This window comes from Conger conger, chromosome 6 (assembly GCF_963514075.1).
Source record: "Conger conger chromosome 6, fConCon1.1, whole genome shotgun sequence".
Lineage (NCBI taxonomy): Eukaryota > Metazoa > Chordata > Actinopteri > Anguilliformes > Congridae > Conger > Conger conger.
This window is the reverse complement of record NC_083765.1, coordinates 43,773,403-43,795,495: the sequence shown is the minus strand read 5'-3', so window position 1 is coordinate 43,795,495 and position 22,093 is coordinate 43,773,403. Positions and strand designations below refer to the sequence as shown.

Here is a 22,093-nt window from a genome sequence, read left to right as displayed (position 1 = left end):
TTCCTGACAACTCCAGCACCTACAAAACGACTGGAACGTCCGTATGCTTTTTATACCTTGGCCCTGAACATTCTAATGTCTGATGTAACACTGTTGGTAATTGAAAGCAATTGAGTTCTGGAACACTGACTTGGAATTTTGTCAGAAACATTCCAGAAAGGCTACTCTTCAAAGGGTTGGTGTGTGTTGTGTTATTTGTGTGGAGGGGTGTCCTCTCGGTTGATAGATGTGTGTTGTGTTATTTGTGTGGAGGGGCGTGCTCTCGGCTGATAGATGTGCGTTGTGTTATTTCTCAGTCGTGTGACGGACAGCTGTACGCCCGTGGAAGAGTGAGTAGACACGTAGCACTCATAGGCTTTTTGGCTTATCCTTAAGCTCTTCTGGGCCAAAGAGGCACTTTGTAGTGCCAAACAAAGGCTGCAAGCTTCTCCAAATGCAGAGACAATAACTCCTAGTCACTGTTAGTAACACTTGCACTATTCTTATATGTGCTTTATAGGAATGCATTAGGGTATCGATAGGGTGCTCTTCATATAGTCCTTAAAGCAGAAACACAGGACAGGATTTGTGCTGGTACAACATATGATTTGCCTTTCAAAAGACATCAGGGCAAGATCATAACACTTGCTGACAATAGCTACAGTGATAACAACAATAATGTGAATATAATTATTTTTATCAAATCAAATGTGCACATTGGCACATTGGGCACTTGTAGAAAGAGGGGCAGGTGCTTGTCCACACCAGCCATTTTTTGGACATTGGTGACCCCAGGCCTCCACAAACATCCATCCACAAGGCCTTTGTACCACACTAACCATCCACCATGATTTTTCCTTGAAAAATATGTAAAGTTGGAAATTCTAATGAACAAAACAATGTTACATCCGACCTATTTACCAAGTAGAGCCTATCAACTATTGAAATTAGTGCTGCTTGCCGCTACTGACACTGCAAGAGGGTTTTTGCTTAGCTTTGCGTCTGCTGCCCTCTAGTGCTTTTAAAACTGAACTGAGTCTAGAAATGCGACAGGCCTGGCAGACTCTCGATTAATTTCATTGGTCGTCCCCTCAGGCAAGGACCGGGCGTCGTTGGCTGGATCGCGCAGGGATTGGCTAAGGTAGTTCCGCACCTTGAGTCCCCCAAGGATCCTCCTGATGTCGAAGAAACCACTGAGGTGAGAGATCGATGACATCACTCATGTCTTATGCAGTATAATGAAATTACATTATTTGTCATGCTGTGTGCGTGTTCATTTGTTCATTGGGCATGTTCTGCCCTTTTATGTTAGGTAGATGGTAAATGTATCCTAAGAATACACTTACATAAATTAATCTGCGGTGTGACTACTAGTCTTGCTTCTAGAACTTATTTGGTAGCTCGCCAAAGTTGCCTTAGCGTTACGTTTTTCATGATATTATACATTGCTATATTTATTTAAAGTAATAGAATTGAATGCTGAAAATAATTATTCTTAAATTAAAATCACAGCAGTCCAGTCTCCTGAAGTAAAATATTGAAGTCACTCATTCTAAAAGTTTGAATAACAACCTTTAGTTTTAAAGAAAACATCAGTGAGAAAGGTAGTTGTACAGGTTTGAAATAAGCTGTTTAGGGAATAAATAGAAACAGTAATAATCATCAGCGTAGCAGTAATTCTGAGCTATTGAGGCCATATCGGTGCTTTACATGAGCTGCAACTGCTCTGTAATTCTAGCTGGCTTTAGGACTTCTCCATCTGTCCCCATCTGCTCCCATCCATTGTCTGCTTACGCTAAAGCCTTCTCCACTATCACATTTTCTGCATGTGGCTATCTGAATTTTGCTTGCTTAATGCGTACCACGTTACCCGGCGCTTCCATTTAACGACAGCTAGTGCCTGCGGAATGAGTAGCCTATACGGCAATGCAAACTCATTCAGAAATAAATAAAGGTTATTTTAAAAAGACCTAATTTATTTCCTGATTTTTGTAATGCAGTTGGGAGTTTAATTCCATTCTCGTTTAGATTCCAGAGGTCCGCAAGGACACGGAGTCTAAGACTGAGGCCAGTGCACCTGTAAGTACGGAGGTGTTAAGCAAAAAGGCGCTAACGTTTACAGACACCGGGTCGGGAATTAACACCCCCCTTCCACCCTGTTCTGTTTGTTAGCGCCAGCCCCCTTACCAAAATACGTCCCGCAGGACAAGCAAATAAACGAACGCTGTCAGGACGTTTTTGTATGGGGGGGCCTTTTATTGTCATTAACCCTCAAAAAGGAGCCAAAAGTCAAACATTTTATGTGCACAGAAAATAACAAATGTTTCTCTTGAAAATAACAAACAATAATTAGGAATAAACAATAGATTGCTATCTGGAGAAGACGTAGTTTGAGATCAGATACCCCAAAGGTAATGGACCAGACGCCAGGGTAAGGAACAGTACATCAGAGAGAAAATCAACACTCAGTAATAGTTTTGTTCAGCATCAATCATGGACACAGACGATTAGCACTGTTTGTTTGCATGTTGAGCAATCAGGCTACAATGATGGTAACACAAGCCTGTAACTTAAAGGCGAACATTACTTTTAGCAGTATTAGCAGTACATTTAGCTGTCACTTAAAGCAGTTTATTCTGAAGAGCCACAGTTTGTTGACTTCCTGATATTTTGATTTGCTTCCCCAGGTATTTGAGGCAAAAGAAATACCAGGTAGGTTTTTCCTTTGCACATTGTGTACAAGTGCACCAAATTACACTGCATGACTGTTTTCCTGGGCAGTTTATAGCACCTATTGGTATTGTTCAACATCCTGGCACTGACTTACAATTGGTAAATTGGCTTTTAGTAGTTTCTGATTATTGCTAATTTTGATTATTGATTACTGAAAGTAGAACACTTGGCCATGGGCGTCACACAGGCAGTTGACACATGAAACACCCATGTGCTTGTGGACAGTATCCTCCTCAGAGCCAGCAAGTCATTTCTGTTCCCTGTAGGAGACATGAGTATCTGGTCTGGATATCAAGAACCATATATTTAACTACGCTGAAACCTGCACTAAAAGCGCTTTCAATAAAAATGAAATAAATAATATCATATATTATCAATGCAATTCGAGTCATTTCATTCAAGACACTTGTATTATGTAAAAATGATCTGTGTCCACAATATTCAGTTTTTTTCCCCCTCTTTTTAAATACCACTGAAATTGAATTGACTTGACCAATCAGAGACTGTAGTCTGTGTGGGTTCTCTGTGTTCTAAGCATGCCTGAGGCACACACAGTTATCATATCTAGTGTTACAGCATGCACACATAACTCAGAGTGTACTGTACTACCCTTAGAGTGGGGATACAGAAAGTTTTTCTGCATCAGGATTTCAAACTGACGTAATGTTCTGTGTGTCTGACTGTGTGTTATCGGTGGACATGAATCATTTGCACAGTGAATTCCCTGATGGCTACAGTGTGGCTCGGAACAGCAGACCAGATGTTCGTTCAACAAGAGGAACATTAGCTTGCATTGGTGACAGAGTGGCCTTTTTCAGATTTGAATCTGAATTGGAATCGCAGGATGTATAATCTAATTATTGACATTCAGGGGAATTATAGCTTACATTTTTAGAACGGGAATGCATCATTCATTTTGGCAAGTATGCGTTGGCCAATCCTTGGTGAAAATGCTCTCCTTTCAAAATTTGCTTCTCTCTTAATTAAATCGACGTCGTCGCAGAATAGAAAATGTAATTATAAATCTCTCAACAGTAACTGTTAGAGGGGAGGAAGCAGGAAGCACAGGCTGTCTGATTGGCCCTTCACTCACTGCCTTGCCTTGTGCCCCTCAGATGCAGAGCCCCTCCCCCACATCCCCGTGGTGGAGGTGGTGTCAGAGGTGGAGCCTCCAGCAGAGGACAGCAGCTTCCCCCCCAGGTATGCCCACACACACGCACGCACGCACGCACGCACACACACACACACACACACGGGGGTGGCCTGTAGCATGGTGGTTAAGGTAAATGACTGGGACACGCAAGGTTGGTGGTACACAATAAGATCCGCATAGCCGTTGGGCCCTTGAGCAAGGCCCTTAACTCTGCACTGCTCCCGGGGAGGATTGTCTCCTGCTTAGTCTACTCAACTGTACATCACTCTGGATAAGAGCGTCTGCCAAATGCCAATAATGTACTGTAATGTAACACACATACACTGCACTGCTTTTACGAAAACCTTCCTAAATAACCCAAAAAGTACCTTTCAGCACAGGTGCTACAATGCACCTTTCTGTCTTTGTATAAAGGGCCATCTGGCCCTCTGGCCCTCTATAAAATACATGGTTTTATTATGTGAAACTGTTATGTTTTAGTGTGTTGTTGTAAAGCACTTTGAACTTATGGCATGAACCTATGGCATGAAAACACAGTTTATCATTTTTATCGCTGTGAAGATAAGATTACACATACAATTACATAGTATTTTGCTATGATACATTTTGGAGTTAGTCACTGGCCATATATTTACTTAGGGTGTGTACTCTTGAGAAATCCTTTATCAAAGTATCTGTAGTCTGGTCTGTGTCTGCATATTATGAATGAAACTATATGTCACCCCACCCCCCCAACTCCACAGACTGTATCCTGTATCTGTGATACTAAACATCTGAGGAGTATCCATCTAGCTGTTTACCTGTATGTATGTGGAAATTGAGGGCGGTGTACAGTTTATTTATCTCAGGTTAGGGTGATAAGAGGATTGCTATCACCAGCGAAGAGGGAGAGATTTCAGAGGTACAAACACAAGATCCTGTCGGAGAGTAGTTGCCAACTATGGGAAAAAGTTAGATAGTTATAAAGTGAAACGTTTGTGTTGCAATGCAGACACTTTGCCAACTTTCCAGGCACCTTTGCCCAAAAGGTCTATAAATGAGGCTGGTGGTGGTCAGGAGGTTAAGGTTTTAAAGGTTTGCAGTGAGAAAGTGCCATTTTAATGAATTTAGGACAGTTCCAATAGACCCTCAGAAATATAACACCATAGGAGTAATCACTTTATACTCATCAGCTATTGAAATTGATATTAATAGAATATTATATTTTCCTGGGTCCACACCTGGACATACATATGTGTGCATAACGTACACCAGGGATCATTGGGGCCCTCAAGTCCAAATTCAGTCTTGGTTTTTGTTTCTCCCAGGTAATTAACTGAACAATTAGTGCAACTGATTGGCCAGACTGTCTTCACACCTGACTCCCAGGTAAAAGGAGGGTGTAAAACCAGCAGTTCTCTGTGATTTGATGATCCCTTGTGTATACACATATGTTATGCACGTATGTGAGTGGTTGCGTCTGTCTGTCTGTCCACCTCTCTGACCCTGTCTGTCTGGTTTTGCAGGGTGCTCAGTTGGCTGAAGCAGGGCTTAGAGAAGGTGGTGCCCCAGCCCCCAGAGGTCCCATCCCAGTCCAGCTCAGAGACCCCAGCCAACAAGCCCGAGCCCCCAGTGCAGAAAGGTCTGTAACTAACCCCTCCTCAAACCCCACACTCTGACCCAAACTTTAATCGTTGCCATGATCTTGGAAACTCCCCAAGATATAGATCAGGACTGGGGCACAAACTTGTGTCAGTTCCTAAGGTTAAATCTAGGTGCTCCCCACCCAGCTGGGCCTGTGTGTAGTTCTCTGGCTGAGGTGGTTCTAACTTTGTGTGGTTCTGCAGCTGAGTCCAACATGGATGCTCTTGTGTGTGTGTGTGTGTGTGTGTGTGTGTCTGTGTGTGTGTATGTGTGTGTGTGCTTTATCAGAGTATGTACATACAATATATGTGTCTCTGTCTTTCACAGTTGCCTCGCCTCCACCTGAACCACCAAAACCAGCAGAGACGGAACCCAAGGCCACACTGTAAGACTCGGCAACTTTGTGGGTGCACTTTGTGTTTTCACACCACGACAAAACCCCATGTGCATGTATCAACAATGTCCTCTTCTAAACACAAATATTTCCCCTTTTTTCTGTGAATTAATTCCTTAAGTCTTCAAACCTGCTTTCACTCAAAGCCAGGGGGTGCTGTTGGACATCTTCCTGAAACCTAGAAGAATTTTTTAACAGGCCAGCACTACACTTTACCAGTCAGAGGAACACAAATTAAACAATATCTATCTGAGCATCAAATGATATACGTGAATACCCTTTAACCTCATCTGATATGGAGGTGACACAGGTCAGGTTAAGTTAAGTGATCGTCTCTTTGGTTGTGTTTCGCATTGCCATCATAGCCTGGATGCACAGCCCAAGTACGTGCCGAAGTTCTGTGTAGAGCCTGAAAGCGCACGCTCCCTGTAGCGCTGTACCTGCCTGCCCGCTACTACTTCCTGTTTCATTTGCCCCTCACAATGAGGGCCACACGGCAGGAAGTGGGCCACATTAGGCTATATTTGAGCTTTGAATTTAGCTACACCCTGGCTCTGTTAACCTGCTTTACTATAGGCTAATTTAAGACAATGGAAATTGCCCAATAAAACCGGAAAAGCCTTTACGTTTTAGACTGGTTTATACTTTGGATTAGCATAGGTATGAACACCAGGTCTTGCTCCAGGTTCTTCCTGAACATGAGCCTGAACTAGCCCAGTAAGCTAATATATTGTGATTTGTCTGACAATGGTCTGACCGGCTTAGGTTGTTAGAAACTGAAGCTGTGATACTGATTGATAACACAAAGGCATGCTATTTCAAGTCATTCATCGCTGCTGTTAAGCTACAGTGCAAAAGCCTGGATTTAGAGCTAATGCATGCTCAAGTATAGCAGAACATGCATGGATTAGCACTGCTTAGTGAGAATGGATGAGGCTGGGGTTTGGGCAGGTGGGAACCTGTCATTCTTGGGGGAATTTGCTCTGTACTCTCATGACTTGACATGCTAACTGTTCATGAAGACTATGTGTAAAGGGTAGGTCTCCGTGCTGAAAAAAGCAGCTAAAGCTAGGTTTTGAAACCTCTGGTAGCTCGCTGACCACTTCAGACCTGCTCCCAGCTAGACATGGTTTCGCTGGTTGACCAGTTCAGACCAGCTCCCAGCTCAACATGGCTTTGCTGGTTGACCTGTTCAGACCAGCTCCCAGCTAGACATGGTTTCGCTGGTTGACCACCTCATACCCAGCTAGACCAGTTTAGGGCCAGCTGGACCAGCTCAATTTTGAAGCTATGGTCTAGCTGGCATAGCTGGATTTTACAGCAGGGTTGTGTATGAAGGCTCTGTTTGAATACTGTCTGAAGTGTCTCTCTCTGTGGTTCTGTGCAGCGTGGTGGGCTGGATTGTCCAGGGGCTGGGAAGAATGATGCCGCAGCCAGCCTCAAAGGCCAAAGAGGGCGGGGTAAGTGAAGCCAGATCCACACAGACGGGCTAATGTCGCTTCGCTAAGCCTCACGTGACTCAAGCTATTCAGTCCCTTTATATTTCACTACATTTCAAAATGAATGTTTTGGCTGCAATAGCTGCTACTGCATTCACAGATATCAGTGATACCCATTAGATATGACTTTAGTGCAATTACCATAAATGCTGTATAAATTTGTACTGGATATATTCAGTCACAGTCAGGGGCCTTGATTTTGGATAGTTTTTGCATGATATGGGGAATAACCATAATCATTTTTTGAGCAAGATTTTGTAAGGAATATAATGCATACAGTTAATATGCAGGTAGGATTATGCTATACTGATATATGCAAATATGCCACTCTAATATGCAAGTCTAAAAGTGCATTATTGAGCTGAATGGCCTGGTCTTGTCATTATGTTTTACTAAAGAACAGTAATGTTTATAAATATGTCTGATTTATCCCATTTCCGTTTACTGCTGACCAGGAGTGCGCTGTCCCTGTGCAAAATGGTAAGTTAGATACTCATTCTCCTCTGACATATTATCACTGTCACAAACAGAGACGGGGAAATAAATGAGCGGTAAGCTCTTACCGGGCACTGTGGCCCTCCGGTGTAATTTAAGTACAGTACAAAGTACAGTAACTAGCTCTCCAAACTACCGAGTGCCCAGAAACAGAACAGGGAAATCATAGACCTCTGGCTGCACACAAAGCAGTCATTGTGTGAATGAAAACTCCATCAGCTCCTAAAACCGACAAGCAGGATAAATCTGAGCCTTACATCCTGCCCCAACAGGAAGCCTGCTATGCTGTAAGTCAGCTGCGATTTTACATCCACGTGCACGCAAACCTGCAGTACATCACTCTTCCAGGGGGTGGTGCTGTAGGTCAGTGTCAGACCCTGGTTAAGGCAGACTTGTTCAGACTGTGACTAGCCTGTCCTGCACATGGGTTGGCACCACTGTGAGGCTGTGATGTTGACACTGGGCACACCCTGTCGCTGTGAAGCTAACTCAGCTCCTCTTCTCCTTCTGTTTCAGGGGGGAGGACAGTGCGAGCCCCTTAAACAAAAGGAGAATGAAGACTGAGGAAGATTCTCACACACACACACACACACACACACTCACACTCACACACTCGCTGACCGACAGAAAGACAGATGCCTACACAACTATGCAAGCAGACAGACTGACACAAACAGACAGACAAGCAAGAGGTTGGAGAACGACAGATAACAACAGGTGCATTCCGAAGAACTATATAGTTATTTAGCTGTGGCTTTTATCCAAAGTAACTTACAGTTAGACTAAGCAAAGGCCATTCCCCCCGGGAACATGGTGGGGTTAGGGCCTGTCTCCAGGGCCCAACAGAAACACTGATCTCATTGTGGCTGCACTGGGGCTTGAACTACCATCCTTCCAGTTCCCAGTCATGCACCTTAGCCACTATGATTGACAGGCATATAAACAGACAAGTGGTCATGAAAGGTGGTGGAGGAATATGAACAGTCTGGAAGACAGACAGGCAAGACAAACATATCTTTCAATCGACAGACAAACATACAGATATAGCAGTCAGGCTGCAGCTTTCTGCTTTCGCATACCCACAGTGCATCACAGTGTCCTCTCTGCGTGGACAGCTCACTTCCTGTAAGCTGTAGCTTTTAACATTATGAACCAGCAGTAATACCCAATGTAAAGGGACAGTGAGGTTGTTATTGGTAACAGTTCATTGGCTGGCTCTGTTACCCTCCCTCCCTGTTTTGCAGGAGCAAAAACGTGGTGATGGAGTTTTTTGTTTTTCTCAGTGCTTTTAACCTCTTAAGGTGCACAGTAAGAACACAAATTTGTGATTGGATTGTTCTGAACTGAACATTCTCATGCTGATGTGGCAGTTACTATTGATTACTACTGACAATATTTTTTTTCAAAACTCTTCAAAGGGTTAAAACCGGCCTTCTATGGTTTCACTCCAGACATTCTGTTTCTGATCTGTTTCTGACCACTCTTGAATCAAAGAGCTGCTCCAGAGCTTCAAACTGTAAATATGAGAATCAAGCAGATCTGGGTTAAATCATTAATCACTTTAATCGATTTGGAAGCTGTAAAATTGCCAGTGATTACTGACCATTTTAATTGGCTATTCAGTTTGGTGGGCAACAAGAGCCTGCCAGAATGCTATCAATTTTTACCAGCATTCAAAGAGTTAAATAATTAAGAATGCTTAACCCATGTTTGATTTGTAAACTTGCTTTTTTTTATTTGCCCTTGTGTTCATTGGATACACATTAATTCACCCTGCGTTCTGTCAGAGATACTCAATCTCATGCAGAAAGGGCCAGTGTGGGTACAGGCATTTGATTCCACTAATCAAGGTCCTTTGCAAAGACTGCAGCTAATGTGTAACTGCATGGAATGAAAGCCTGCACCCACATGGGCCATTTCTGGTAAGACTGAGTATCCCTGCTCTGTGTCGTGGATCATCAAATCTGGCCCTCAAATCCAAATCCTGCCCTGGTTTTCTTTTCTCTTGGCTAATTAACTGAACAAATTTTGCTACTGATTGGCCAGACTGTCGTCACACCTGACTCCCAGGTCAAGGGAGGGTGGAAAGCAGCAGTTTGGGGACCGTGATTTGATGATCCCTGCTCTATATATTATTGTTGTTTTTGTGCTCCAGGCTATTACTCGCACTGTCCAGACAGCTAACATATTAACAGACAGAATTAAATATATAATTCGGTGCAATATGATAAATAATAAAGAATTTAACCAAAAAGCTTGCTTCATTGTTATGTTGTGTGCTATGGGGACTCCTTACTGTTGTAATGTTTGATGGTGAGTTTAAGGACAAACTCACATTCATATTCCAGAACATTCTGAAAGTAAAAACAGACGTGAACGTGTAACTGCTGACGAGCAGGTCAATTATTATATTTCCAGCTCTGGCTTTTGTAATAATTCCTTTGTAATTACATATTTTCCATGTCTTAAAACTATCCATGATGATGATTGAATGAGCAAGAGGTTGATTTCTGCTGCGATTAAACCAATAGCCAATTAATTGAAAATGTAGGTCTCATATTTGAATTGAATTATCATAATTATCAAATTATCAAAGCCACATATTCTACACTCACAATCACTGAGCCTTAAAATATTACTTTGAAACAAAGCCCTTCAAACACATTAAAAATAAAAAAAGGATTCAGCACAATTGTGCATTTGCATACATATGCAGTCTGACTGAAAAATAAGCACATCATTTACATGATAACCTTTGATCTTTAGAAAATCCTGACAGCATTGTGGCTCACATACACACCAGGTACAGCAGTATTATTCGTGAGCAAACAGCACTCAAATTCTGCAGCCTCAGTCCAGCCTTGTGCTCCAGGGTTTCACATAAAGGCGTCCATCTTGGGTGTTGTCAGCCAGTCAGTCAAAGCTTTATTGTCATATGCACAGAGTACAATAACATTCTTACTTGCGCATTTTCCCACAGACTTAAATAGAAACAACAATAAAACAATGACAATAATACAATTGTAATAAAAATACAACAATAAAAAAAGATCTGGGTGTTGCGAGCCCGGAGTTGACCGTGTCGGATCTGAGCTGTGGACCCTGGCTGTCCCCCCTCCTAGTCTGTACCGTGCAGGAGCCTGTGGCCATGGTTCTGGAGGATGTGGACTCAGACTGGGAGAACGAGGATCGGCCGGAGGAGCCAGACCAGGTTGAGCAGCCAGAGCGCCTAGGGCAGGCAGAGCAACAGAGGCAGCCTGGACAGCCCGAGCAGCCCAAACAGCTAGAGAAAATCATAGAAGAAGAACAAGCAGAGCAGTCAGAAGAGCGAGAACAGCAAGAACAGTCAGAACAGTCTGAGCAGACAGAGGAACCAGAACAGGTAGAACAGCCAGAGAAATTAGAACAGCTAGAGGAACCGGAACAGTTAGAACAGCCAGAGCAGTTACAAAGGCCAGAGGAACCAGAACAGTTAGAACAGCCAGAGCAGTTAGAAAGGCCAGAGGAACCAGAACAGTTAGAACAGCCAGAACAGATAGAGCAAATCAAGGAAGAAGAACAGCGAGAGCAGCAAGAACAGTCGGTGCAGACAGAGCAGTTAGAAGAACCAGAGCAGCAAGAACAGTCAGTGCAGACAGAGCAGTTAGAACAGCCAGAGCAGCAAGAACAGTCAGTGCAGACAGAGCAGTTAGAACAGCCAGAGCAGCAAGAACAGTCGGTGCAGACAGAGCAGTTAGAACAAACCAAGGAAGAAGAACAGCCAGAGCAGCAAGAACAAACCAAAGAAGAAGAACAGCTAGAGCAGCAAGAACAGTCCATGCAGACAGAGCAGTTAGAACAGCCAGAGCAGCAAGAACAGTCGGTGCAGACAGAGCAGTTAGAACAAACCAAGGAAGAAGAACAGCCAGAGCAGCAAGAACAAACCAAAGAAGAAGAACAGCTAGAGCAGCAAGAACAGTCCATGCAGACAGAGCAGTTAGAACAACCAGAGGAGCAAGAACAGTCAGTACAACCAGAGCAGTCAGAACACACCAAGGAAGAACAGCCAGAGCAGCAAGAACAGCCGGCGCAGGCAGAGCAGCTGGAAACACTGAACGCGACACGTCAGGACCCGTCAGTGGTGTTGGAGGACAGAGAGACGCAGACTGAATCCCCAAACGGGGCCCGCTCCCTGCCCCAGGTGCTGGAGGATGCGGAGACGCAGACCGAGAGGCGCACACCACTGAGGGACAGGATGGAGAAGGAAGCTGGGGTGGTCACCTTAGAAACACTGGAAGAGATGTGAGCCAAAAGACGTCACTTTTGTTTACGTTATCCTTCTTTCGATGTTTGACTTCAGGGTGTGTTTGTGTACACAAATAAGGCCCTTACTTTTCTGTGTGACTCTCTGACTGGCAACTTGGTCACTCTTTTGACCTTTAACCTCTGAACCCCCCTCCCCCCAGACTCAGGGAGGAGCGGAAGGAGTCGGCGAAACTGGCGGAGGGGGTGGCGCTACAAGCCGCGGAGATGGCGATTCGGCAGTTGGGGCAGGACCAGGCAGCCTCCAGGGAACAGTGAGTCATCCCTCTCAGCCGCAGGAGTAATGACCACCTCCGTACCATACCTCCTTGCTCCCAAATGAACTCAACTGACACCACTCCTAAACACTCACATCATCACATCCTGTCCTTAGGTTTTATAGCAGAGTAGAATGCACGCAGTTCTATTCAAACCACTAATAGAGCGCTGTCAGTATCTGGTCCTGGAGGGCCACATTGTCTGCTGGTTTTTGGTTTGTTTCTGCACTTAAAGAGATTACATTTAGTCATTGATTAGCTAAAGAGTCCACACACCTTGCTTCCAGGGCTTTTAGTCGGTGCAGGTCGAAAAGGAAGCCCTGCAAAAAACTTTGTATAAACACTGCTGGCTCCAGCACTTGAGTTTGACAAACCTGCTTAATTTTTTCTGATTGCTCGACCAAACTGTGTTCACCAGAAACACAAACAAATTGGGAGTCAAAGTTAAGGACACATATTGATTGAATCCCAGTCATTGATTTCCTGGATAGGTTACAGTTATGCGCCTCACTGAAGTTAAAGGGTGGGGACCACGGTGGTCCTATGGGACTTGGGTTGATTGGTCCCAGAGCGATGATGAAATCCTGTCCAGGCCACAAATTCCTCTCTCTCACTGTTTACGTGGCGAACAGCTCTAAGTGGGATCCAGAGAGGCGAAAGCACAGCACATAAATACAGGTTGTGGAGGAGGGAGAGTATGGTGCCTCAGAGGTGCATTGTGGGTAACAACCTCCTACAACCAGCCTGTGAAAGTGACCTCCAGTAAACAGCTTGCAGTTTGTTCTGGTAAAGATTGCCCGGTATCCAGGAGGAGGAGAATAAATGAAGACCCAGTGTAACCCTGCTTTCTTGTGGTGTCAGATTTACGGTTTCCCATCGGAAAGGTCCACATGAACACTTTACTATATTGGATCATAATTTCGGGGGAAATTTCCATCAAAACAAGAAACACAAACACAATTGGGAAGTCCCGATTACAGAAGAAATATATAATAACAACAAAACAATAATACAAGTTACAAAAAAGAAAATAATAAATAAGTAACATAAAAAAGTACGGAAGTCAGGATTCTCGATGCAACACAAATTGGCCAAGTTGTGACTGTGATTCCCTGTGGTATATTTGGATTCTTAACCCCCTTAAATAGCCAAAAATTGCTTCCAATAACTAGTCAGTTGATTGCTAGAATGTAAACAGCCCAACGCTAATGCGCAGCCACACATAATCTCACTTTAAATTGTCCAACCCTAAAGCACATAAACACCAATGAGTCTGATGGCTGAGTTGTGATATATATTCGACTCAGAGAAAACTAACGGCCTGACATCACTCAAAAGCAGGGTAAGTCCTGTCCGCACCCTCACGTCCTGTTTTTCCTCCCCCTCCCAAAGGTTTTTCTGGGACTCTTCCGTTTTCTTTGCCAGCTCCATAAATTGCCAGATGTCCTGATTTAAATGCATTCCATTTGCAGGCCTGTCGTTTCACTGTGCTGTATTACATAATGCACACACAGCTGGATTTACAAAACCCACCACATACAGCACACACTGGCACAACCAGTGTAACAGGACAACCAAATGTTTATACCAATCTGGGGTGTGTCCAGAGGATTTGTACAACTCCCTGCTGTTAAATCAGACAGATACTAGTTCTGAAACTGCATGCATAGCAGGGAAGCCCTTGTTGGAGAAACATGTTGCTTACATTTATATTGGTGACATTTATTTTTCCACAAATGGTCTTAATCTACAAAAGTCTATGGGCCAGTTTCAGACAAAGATTAAACTTAGTCCTGTACTAATTTGAATTTTGTATAGAGAATGTGCCTTCAAAATGTAATCAAAATGAAGGCATGTTTCTTGTCTTCTTGTTCATTACGCTGGTTAGCGATGTTGGAGATCACTGGGAATAAGATGTAAGATTTAACATGGCATGCAAATGGCTGCCTGAATTCTCTGAGCTGTTTGGAATATCTGTCTGTTCTCAGTAGTCAGATCTTCACGTGAGTCCCTAGAAGGCGTTTAGCCTCACTGACTTTTCACCACAGAAATGATCACTGGGTTTAATGATCACAGCTGTATGACCAGCTTGGCTATGCTGGTTGACCAGCTCATACCCAGCTAGACCACCTTTATGGCCAGCTTGACCAGTTCAATTTCCAAGCTGGCATAGTTGGATTTTACAGCAGGGAATACTGTAAGTGTACACCAAAGGTCATTTGGAACAACTACAGAACACAGGTCAGATAAGGCACAGATAAGTATCAGCACATCAAGTCTAGTTCACATAGTAAGCATTAAAGTTATGGCAAGTAAAAAACTAGAAGTGTGGCACAATTACCAGAGATATGATGAAGTTGATAGAAGTGGAAATGCTGTTTCAACTACTGATCCATAATAGCCCATATACTGTATCCCACAGAGCTGATGTGGGCCCACCAAAATTCCAGTTCAATGGAGGCCTTCAAGGGGCCCAGAATTCATTGCTAAACTGTTGCCGGTGTCTGCCCCCACACCATTATGCGATCAAATGAATCCTTCACCGTTTGGAACACTGTTCAGTATTTATTTTTTTGTTTGCTAGCTGGAGGCTAGGACTTACGTGCACACGGTTAAATACTTGCCATAGTGTATATTATTTAGAGCCTTTGAGTCCCACAGCCAAACCGTTAATTCTTACCCTCCACAATTTATCCTTTGCAATAAAAATGTTTTTTCAAGAGGAAAACTAGGTTATGATAAACGACCTCTTGCCCATGCCTGCAAGCTTTTATGCATTTAGTTGCTGCCATATGATTGGCTGATTAAATATTTGCATTAACAAGCTGGTGTACAGGTCTACCTAATAAAGTGAATGTACACAAAAGCCTAATCGAAACAGAGCTGAGACGATAACAAAGTACGCTAATCCTGCTACAGATTCAGTCTAGATGTGCAACAATTTTTGGGGACTGTCTAGTAAATTACACTTTTAATATGGAACACGATAGATCTTAGAATTCCTGTTTATTATCTACCGATGTTATTTGCCGATGTTAATGAATTAATCCAGATGCTATAGCAACATGCTGATTCGTCATAGCAACTGCTTCCCTCTCCCTAGTCACGATGTGTCCCTCCTCGACCGTTGCCCTAGTAACTTCGCCTGGTTTTCAGGCTGCGCGCTGATCCGCGCTGACGCCGCAAAAGGATGGCGCAGGTTCCGTGGATTTCAAATGCGATTACTGAGGGAATATCTTTACTTTTACGACGAGTATAGATTAATATAGTCAAGCGTTTATTTATTGTTTTTGTTCTATTATATATTATGTGCGTTCATCAATTCATCTTGTTTATGTATAAACAATCCTTGTTTGAAATCACCAAGTTATCCTCATGTGGATATGATCTGAAGGCAATCATTAAACGCTTAATTCACTGAAGAAACTATCATACATTAAAGTAAGTGGCCTACATATTATTTATTCATTTAGATTCGTTTTTTTATCTGCATGAGGTGTTATGTAAATCGTCACTTGTATAATTGTTACAAGTTGTTTAGCTTGATGCGTTTTAAACATGATCGTATTAACACAATGTAGTGCATTCGCTGAATGTTTATCTTCCATTTTATAGACTGCGGAGTGATAAGCGTGATAAGAATTCCTAGCAGGAACAAAAAAATGCAAGAACAACACGGTGCTGGCGCTTAGGCTGGTGTGATTCAACAAGTACGTTTGTCTCACCTTTCAGGTGTAGCTTGCGAAATGCATTGTTTCAAATATCATCACGAACTGTCAAATAATTAATTTATTGGTGAATTGAGTGTCACAGGCTATAATTGTATGATTGCAATCACCTTGTTTATGCGGTTGTTAATTTCATAATCATTTGTAGTAACGTTTTCTACATCCGAAAATATAATAATTCACCTCATTATCTTTGTTCATGACTTTAATTTTTATTTTATTTTATGTATTACATTTTTAAAAAGATGTTTACAGTAGGCTATTTGAGTTTTTTGGTCAACTGTTGCACTGTTTTAACATGGACATTCAGGACCAATTGTTCCCGAGTGTCTTTGTGCACTAATCTGTAATAATATCATTATTTTAGTTTCCGCTCACAAATCTGACAAATATATTCCATGAAGGACGACACTGGAGTCTCGGATTTAAATATTTACCCAGGAGTTTACCATTACGCTCTGTAGGCAGCGTGTTGGGAACTTTTTCTCGAGAGACAGCTGTCTGTTTTCATGACACAGATCCCGAATTAAATAATAAGGGGCTGGCACACTCCTGTATACGTAAAAGCTTTGGGAAAAAGAACATTTGATTTTAAATGGACAATTATATATTTATTTATTACTGATGCAGTGCACAGGAGCGTTCCCCGGTGTAAAATCCAGCTATGCCAGCTTGACCAGCTCGAACAATTTAACAGGTCAAGCTGGTCATAAACTGGTCTAGCTGGGTATGAGCTGGTCAACCAGCATGACCAAACTGGTCATGAAGCTGGTCTAACTGGGCATGACCAAACTGGTCATGAAGCTGGTCTAACTGGGCATGAGCTGGTCAACCAGCTACCAGCTCTTTCAAAACCTGGTTTGAGCTGTTTTCTTTTCAGCAGGGTCATGTTTCGTTATTGCATGTGCCAGGTACCAGCGCATTCTTGCCTTCAAAAAAGAAGCGGCCACTGACCGACCCTTTCCTCCTCAGGTGCCTGGTGGATGTGGGCTCAACTGAAGCTTCGACCAAACCGGAAGAAGCACCAAAATCCAAGATCGTGGTGACCCAACAGCCAACGGCCACGCTTGGAGCCGCTCCTCCCCCGGCCACCGCCCAGGTAATGACGGTCCTGGAATCTATCGCCATCGCAGTGTCCTGGACTAATGACTGTGGGGGCAGGATCTCTGTCGATTTCTCCAGCCACTGATTAATTTCCTGTTTTCCTTCTGTGTCTCTTCAGGAGGAAGCGGTTGTTGAGCAGGAGTGTGGAGGTCAGTCTTCTGAGTGCTCTCTCAAGGCCCAATGTCAGAAGTGAAATGAAACATAGGATATAAAACACAGGCCGTAGGGAACATAGAAACACAATAGGTCTCAAATCTCAGTGATGCAGTGCAGATTATATATCTTTACGAACAGGGCCAGAGTATCAAATGCATATAGGCATATAGGGCCTCTCCCCCAACACACCACCCTTTTAGAAGATATAATAATAATAAGATATTGGAATGATCTCAAAGTATATCTGTTGACATGATGATATTGTTGGTACATTTTTGGTAAATAAAGCCATTGCAGGTACACTGCTTTCAAATGGTTCTATCATAGGACCTCTATCAGTTTTTCCATTGCATGTCTGTCTGATTGGGTGTGTGTATGTGTGTATATGTGTGTGTGTGTGTGTGTGTGTGTAATGGTGGTTAGATCTGCTGCAGCTTTTAAACCACAGAACTTGTGTGCTGTGCCACACAACAAGGGATACGGATAGCCTGCGGAGCTAAAGACTTATGTCCGTGTTACAGTTGTACGAGTGGTAAATATAGTATGACTGATGACCACTGGCGTAGCCAGGAATTCAGTTCTGGGGGTAGAGGCTAGGGTGGCCTGTAGGGTAGTGGTTAATGTAAATGACTGGGACACACAAGGTTGGGGGTTCTAATCCCGGTGTAGCCACAATAAGATCCGCACAGCTGTTGGGCTCTTGAGCAAGGCCCTTAACCCTGCATTGTTCCAGGGGAGGATTGTCTCCTGCTTAGTCTACTCAACTGTATGTCGCTCTGGATAAGAGTGTCTGCCAAATGCCATTAATGTAATGTAATGTAGAGGGAAACCCAAATTCTAAATCAATCAGAATAGAATAAATTGTCCTGGTTAAGACAGATTGTTTCCGCATTTTACCAGAACTGATCTTCTGTGGCTGTTTTGGATTTCTTGGGTGAGGGGGGGAGGACCACCCCCTCACTATCTCTCTGAGCATGACTGATGTCTCTGATTGGTTGAGGTTGCTGCAGGAGTTTAGACGGGCAGAACATTACAGAGATTTCCACTCAGGGCTGTTATGTAATCCCTGGAGAACCAATCAGAGCGCAATTAGGTGGCAGGTTGGAGAAGCGTGGTCGTTAGCTCTGGGGATAATCATATCTTGTATTGAGTGGAGTGGCTGGTGAGGGCTGTAGATTATTACCTGTGTAACCCCCACCCTAGCCCAGTGTGTCTGCGGGGGTTTGTACATGTGTGGCAGCCTGTTGCCTCGTGGCTAAGGTGCATGACTGGGACCCAGGGGTTGGTGGTTCAAGCCCCAGTGTAGCCTCAGTATGGTCAGTATAGCTGTTGGGCCTGTGAGGAAGGCCCTTAACCCTGCATAGCTCCAGGGGGATGGTCCCCTTACAGTCCAATCAACTGTAAGTCGCTGTAAGTCCAAAGACACTCAGGTTAGGGACTGCAGATGAAAATGAGCTCATTAGCTAACTAGCTGGCACATTTATATTGATGTGGAAACTGAAAATGTTCATTAATGTGCACTGTCCCTGATAAATAAAATAAATAATGCATGTCTTGGATAAAAGCGTCAGCGGAATAACTGTAATATGCTGTGTCTGTATGACACGTCTCTGTCTGCACTGCTCGCTGTGACAGCTCTCCTCTCTGCTCTCTCTGCCCCAGTCCCTGCCAGCTGCAGCAGGGTACAGCAGTGTTTTAGGCGCATCCCCTTCCTGCCCCAGTGCCTGGATCGCTTCAGCCTGCTGCTGCAAGAGAACAACCTCTCCCCGCCCAAACCCTGCCTCCCCGACCTGGCCCAGCTCAGCCAGCATTTACCCCAGCTCCCCAAACTGCCCCGGCTCGACCAGCTGCCCAAGCCAAAGCTGCCCCTGCAACTGCCCAAACTGCCCCAGAACCTGCCCAAACTGCCCCAGCAACTGCCCAAGCTGCCGCTTCAGCTACCCAAGCTGCCAGAGAAACTGCCCGGCCTGCCCCAGAAGCTGCCTCAGTTACCCCTGCAGCTAACCAAGCTGCCCCAGTTCACCAGGCAGTGCTTCGTCAACGTCCGAAACCGCCTCAACACCCTCACGCCTCAGCAGGAGCCTCAGGATGCCTAAGCAGCCCAAGCCAGACCTGGAGTTAAACCGACTCGTGCGGACTTCCCCCCTCCCGCCCAACCCCCGAACCCCCACTCCGTCCTCCCCCAGCAGTGTGCTGGACCTCCCCAATGTGCCCAGCTACCCTCGCTTGCCCCCCATCCGGCAGGGCTCAGGGCTCTCCAACCCCGGCTTCCAAGCTGACGAAGACCCTTCCTCTAACCGGCCCTCAGGTGAACCAGACGCTCTCGTAGGCATGCCGTCCCCCGCCTCTACCCTGTCCCGTTCCGTGGCTGTGCTGTGCTGTGCTGTGTTCCATACTGTGCTGCACCCTGTAGTTTCACGTTCTGTTCTCGTTGCAGTTCCACAGCCCTATTTCTGTTGTGGTTTCAAATTCCATGATTCGAGAATGTCTTCTTGTGTCTTGTGTCCCCGTGTGTTCTGGAACCGTATGTGCCTGTGCTTGTTTTTTCTTCTTCTGGGAGTCCCAGAGTTACCTGTCCCTGTGTGTTCTTCCTGGAGTTCTAGAAGCAGCCTGTCACTGAGAAAGTTCTAGGACCTTCTTTTGCCTCTAATGAATCTCATTGACTCTACAGTCTAGTTTTCCTGTGCTTTCCTCAGGAGTCCTAGAATCAAGTGTTTGTCCGTTTACCTGGAAGATCTGAGGTAAAAGGCACTCCTAGTGTCACGGTGGCACATGGCTAAAGTAATGGACCTTGATGCTGGAATCAGTTTGTTACAGTTGCACACCGAGGACTGGGGTTCGTGCCCCGGTCCTGCCAAAGCCAGTGTATACAGTAGAGCCCTGATTGCAATCGTCTCTGAGTCTCTTGCGGGAACTTGAGAGACGATGCAACTTGTAAAGGGAAAAGCCCGGCCCGCAACAGCAACATGGGTGATTGGAATAGATAGGGTACAATTGGCTACCAAATTGGGAGAAAATGAAAAAAAAAAAAAAATGGCACTCCTGAGCTCAGTAATTGAGGTCCCCTGTGTGTGTTTCAGAGAGCTCTAGGCTTAGCGTACACCCAGCCGTGAACGTGGAGGATGTAGACTCTGATGGAGACGCAGGAGGGGGTCCCCGCAATGTGCCCCGAATCCTCACCCCGCAGGACCAAAACCCCAAGACTCTGACCGTGCCTGGCGTCTCCATGGCAGCCCGGAGGTGAGCAGTGGTCACATGATCTTCATGTCCATTTTTCACCTTGTGGAATTTCCAGATTTCCAGAAAAGAGCCCGACCCATGCTTAAACACATTGGGCCAGTTTAAATAAAATCTTGAATGGAGATTCTCCATACAAAACTATGTTTAGTCCAGGACTAATCTTAATCTGTGAAACCGGCCCATACTCTCTTCTCAATTCCTCTGTTTATATATTTTTTCATTCTTTCTTTCTTTCTTTCTTTCTTTCTTACTCTCTCTCCTGCTGTCTCATTTTTGGACAAGTGCAGCACAGCTGTGGACAAACAGTAAGACTGCAGAGACTCTAGAATACCATAGCTGCCCCCACAGTAGATCACATTACCATGGTTACAGGCTTACATTGACCAACAAAATGCGAAAATCCCACAACCCCCGTGCTGCAGTCAGTCCCCAGCACACATTCGTGGTGCACCCTCTCTCTCACTTTCTCTCTCTCACCCTTTCTCTCTCTCTCTGTCTCTCTTTCTCTGTCTTGCTGTGTCTCACTCTCTCACTGTCTATCTCTCTTGCTGTCTTGCCGTCTCTCTCACTCTCTCATTTTCTTTCTCTCTTATCTGCGTTGTGTTGTTGAGCAGTTATAAAAGCGATAAACAGATGAGGACAGTCTCCAGTGTCTATTGCTTTTTGCTACGCAACTGTTTATCTGAGAGCCAACTGCTGTGATTCATCTAATTTCCCAGTAGAAATAACAGGATTTCAAAAGCAAAGATTTTTGATTACATTTCAAGAAGACCAGTTAGCTTTTTTTGTGTGAAATTTAATTAATGTCTTGGATTTAAAAAAAGTCTTACTGCGATGTTCTATTCAATTTGAAGAGCAGGATATGGGAATTACATACAATTTGCAATGCATTTCTTTGAATATTTTATGGTGCATTCTCAGAAAGACGGATATAGGACACCACAAAATGTTCAGTCATTAGTCAACCCCAGTAGAGTAGATGTCATCACTGCTGGACTCATTGACTGTCACAGTGGATTCAATGCTGACTCTCACTGTGCCAATGTCGTAGAAAGAATGTGTAAATGTATGAGAAGCTTAAACCGTGTACTGTATCCCCTTTCATTCCTGTGTGTGGAAGAGTTCAATTCCAATGGGAATTTCTGGGAAGTTGCCACAGGAATGCTGTGCATAATCATGGATGAGGGTGATGAAACTTCCTGTCAGAGCTGGATACAGGCTGATGACACAGCCATGAGCCCTGAGTCCTCCGTAGCTTTACTCCTGTCTTTCTCCTCTATATGCCCCCCTCCTTTCCCTTAACCCCCCCATCCCCAACATTGACACCCCTACATGGATTGATCCATGGGTGGACCCAGACCACGCAAACTGGAGAAATTCTGGACTACGATGTAAGACCCATCCAACCAAAACCACCCCAAAAACCCCTA

At 44.3% G+C, this 22,093-nt stretch overlaps 1 protein-coding gene across 1 annotated transcript in view; it reads left to right on the top strand.

Moving 5' to 3' along the window:
• cngb1a (cyclic nucleotide gated channel subunit beta 1a) overlaps positions 1-22,093 on the top strand; it is a 39,293-nt gene that overhangs the window by 4,404 nt on the left and 12,796 nt on the right. Inside the window, exons 7-21 of the mRNA XM_061246937.1 lie at positions 297-329; positions 1,075-1,177; positions 2,667-2,691; positions 3,828-3,912; positions 5,371-5,486; positions 5,816-5,873; positions 7,270-7,342; positions 7,837-7,921; positions 10,999-12,157; positions 12,322-12,432; positions 17,136-17,262; positions 17,386-17,416; positions 19,086-19,497; positions 19,610-19,731; positions 20,504-20,663. Of these exons, the coding sequence (XP_061102921.1) occupies positions 297-329; positions 1,075-1,177; positions 2,667-2,691; positions 3,828-3,912; positions 5,371-5,486; positions 5,816-5,873; positions 7,270-7,342; positions 7,837-7,921; positions 10,999-12,157; positions 12,322-12,432; positions 17,136-17,262; positions 17,386-17,416; positions 19,086-19,497; positions 19,610-19,731; positions 20,504-20,663 (2,700 nt within the window). The remainder of the gene's footprint in view (positions 1-296; positions 330-1,074; positions 1,178-2,666; positions 2,692-3,827; positions 3,913-5,370; positions 5,487-5,815; positions 5,874-7,269; positions 7,343-7,836; positions 7,922-10,998; positions 12,158-12,321; positions 12,433-17,135; positions 17,263-17,385; positions 17,417-19,085; positions 19,498-19,609; positions 19,732-20,503; positions 20,664-22,093) is intronic.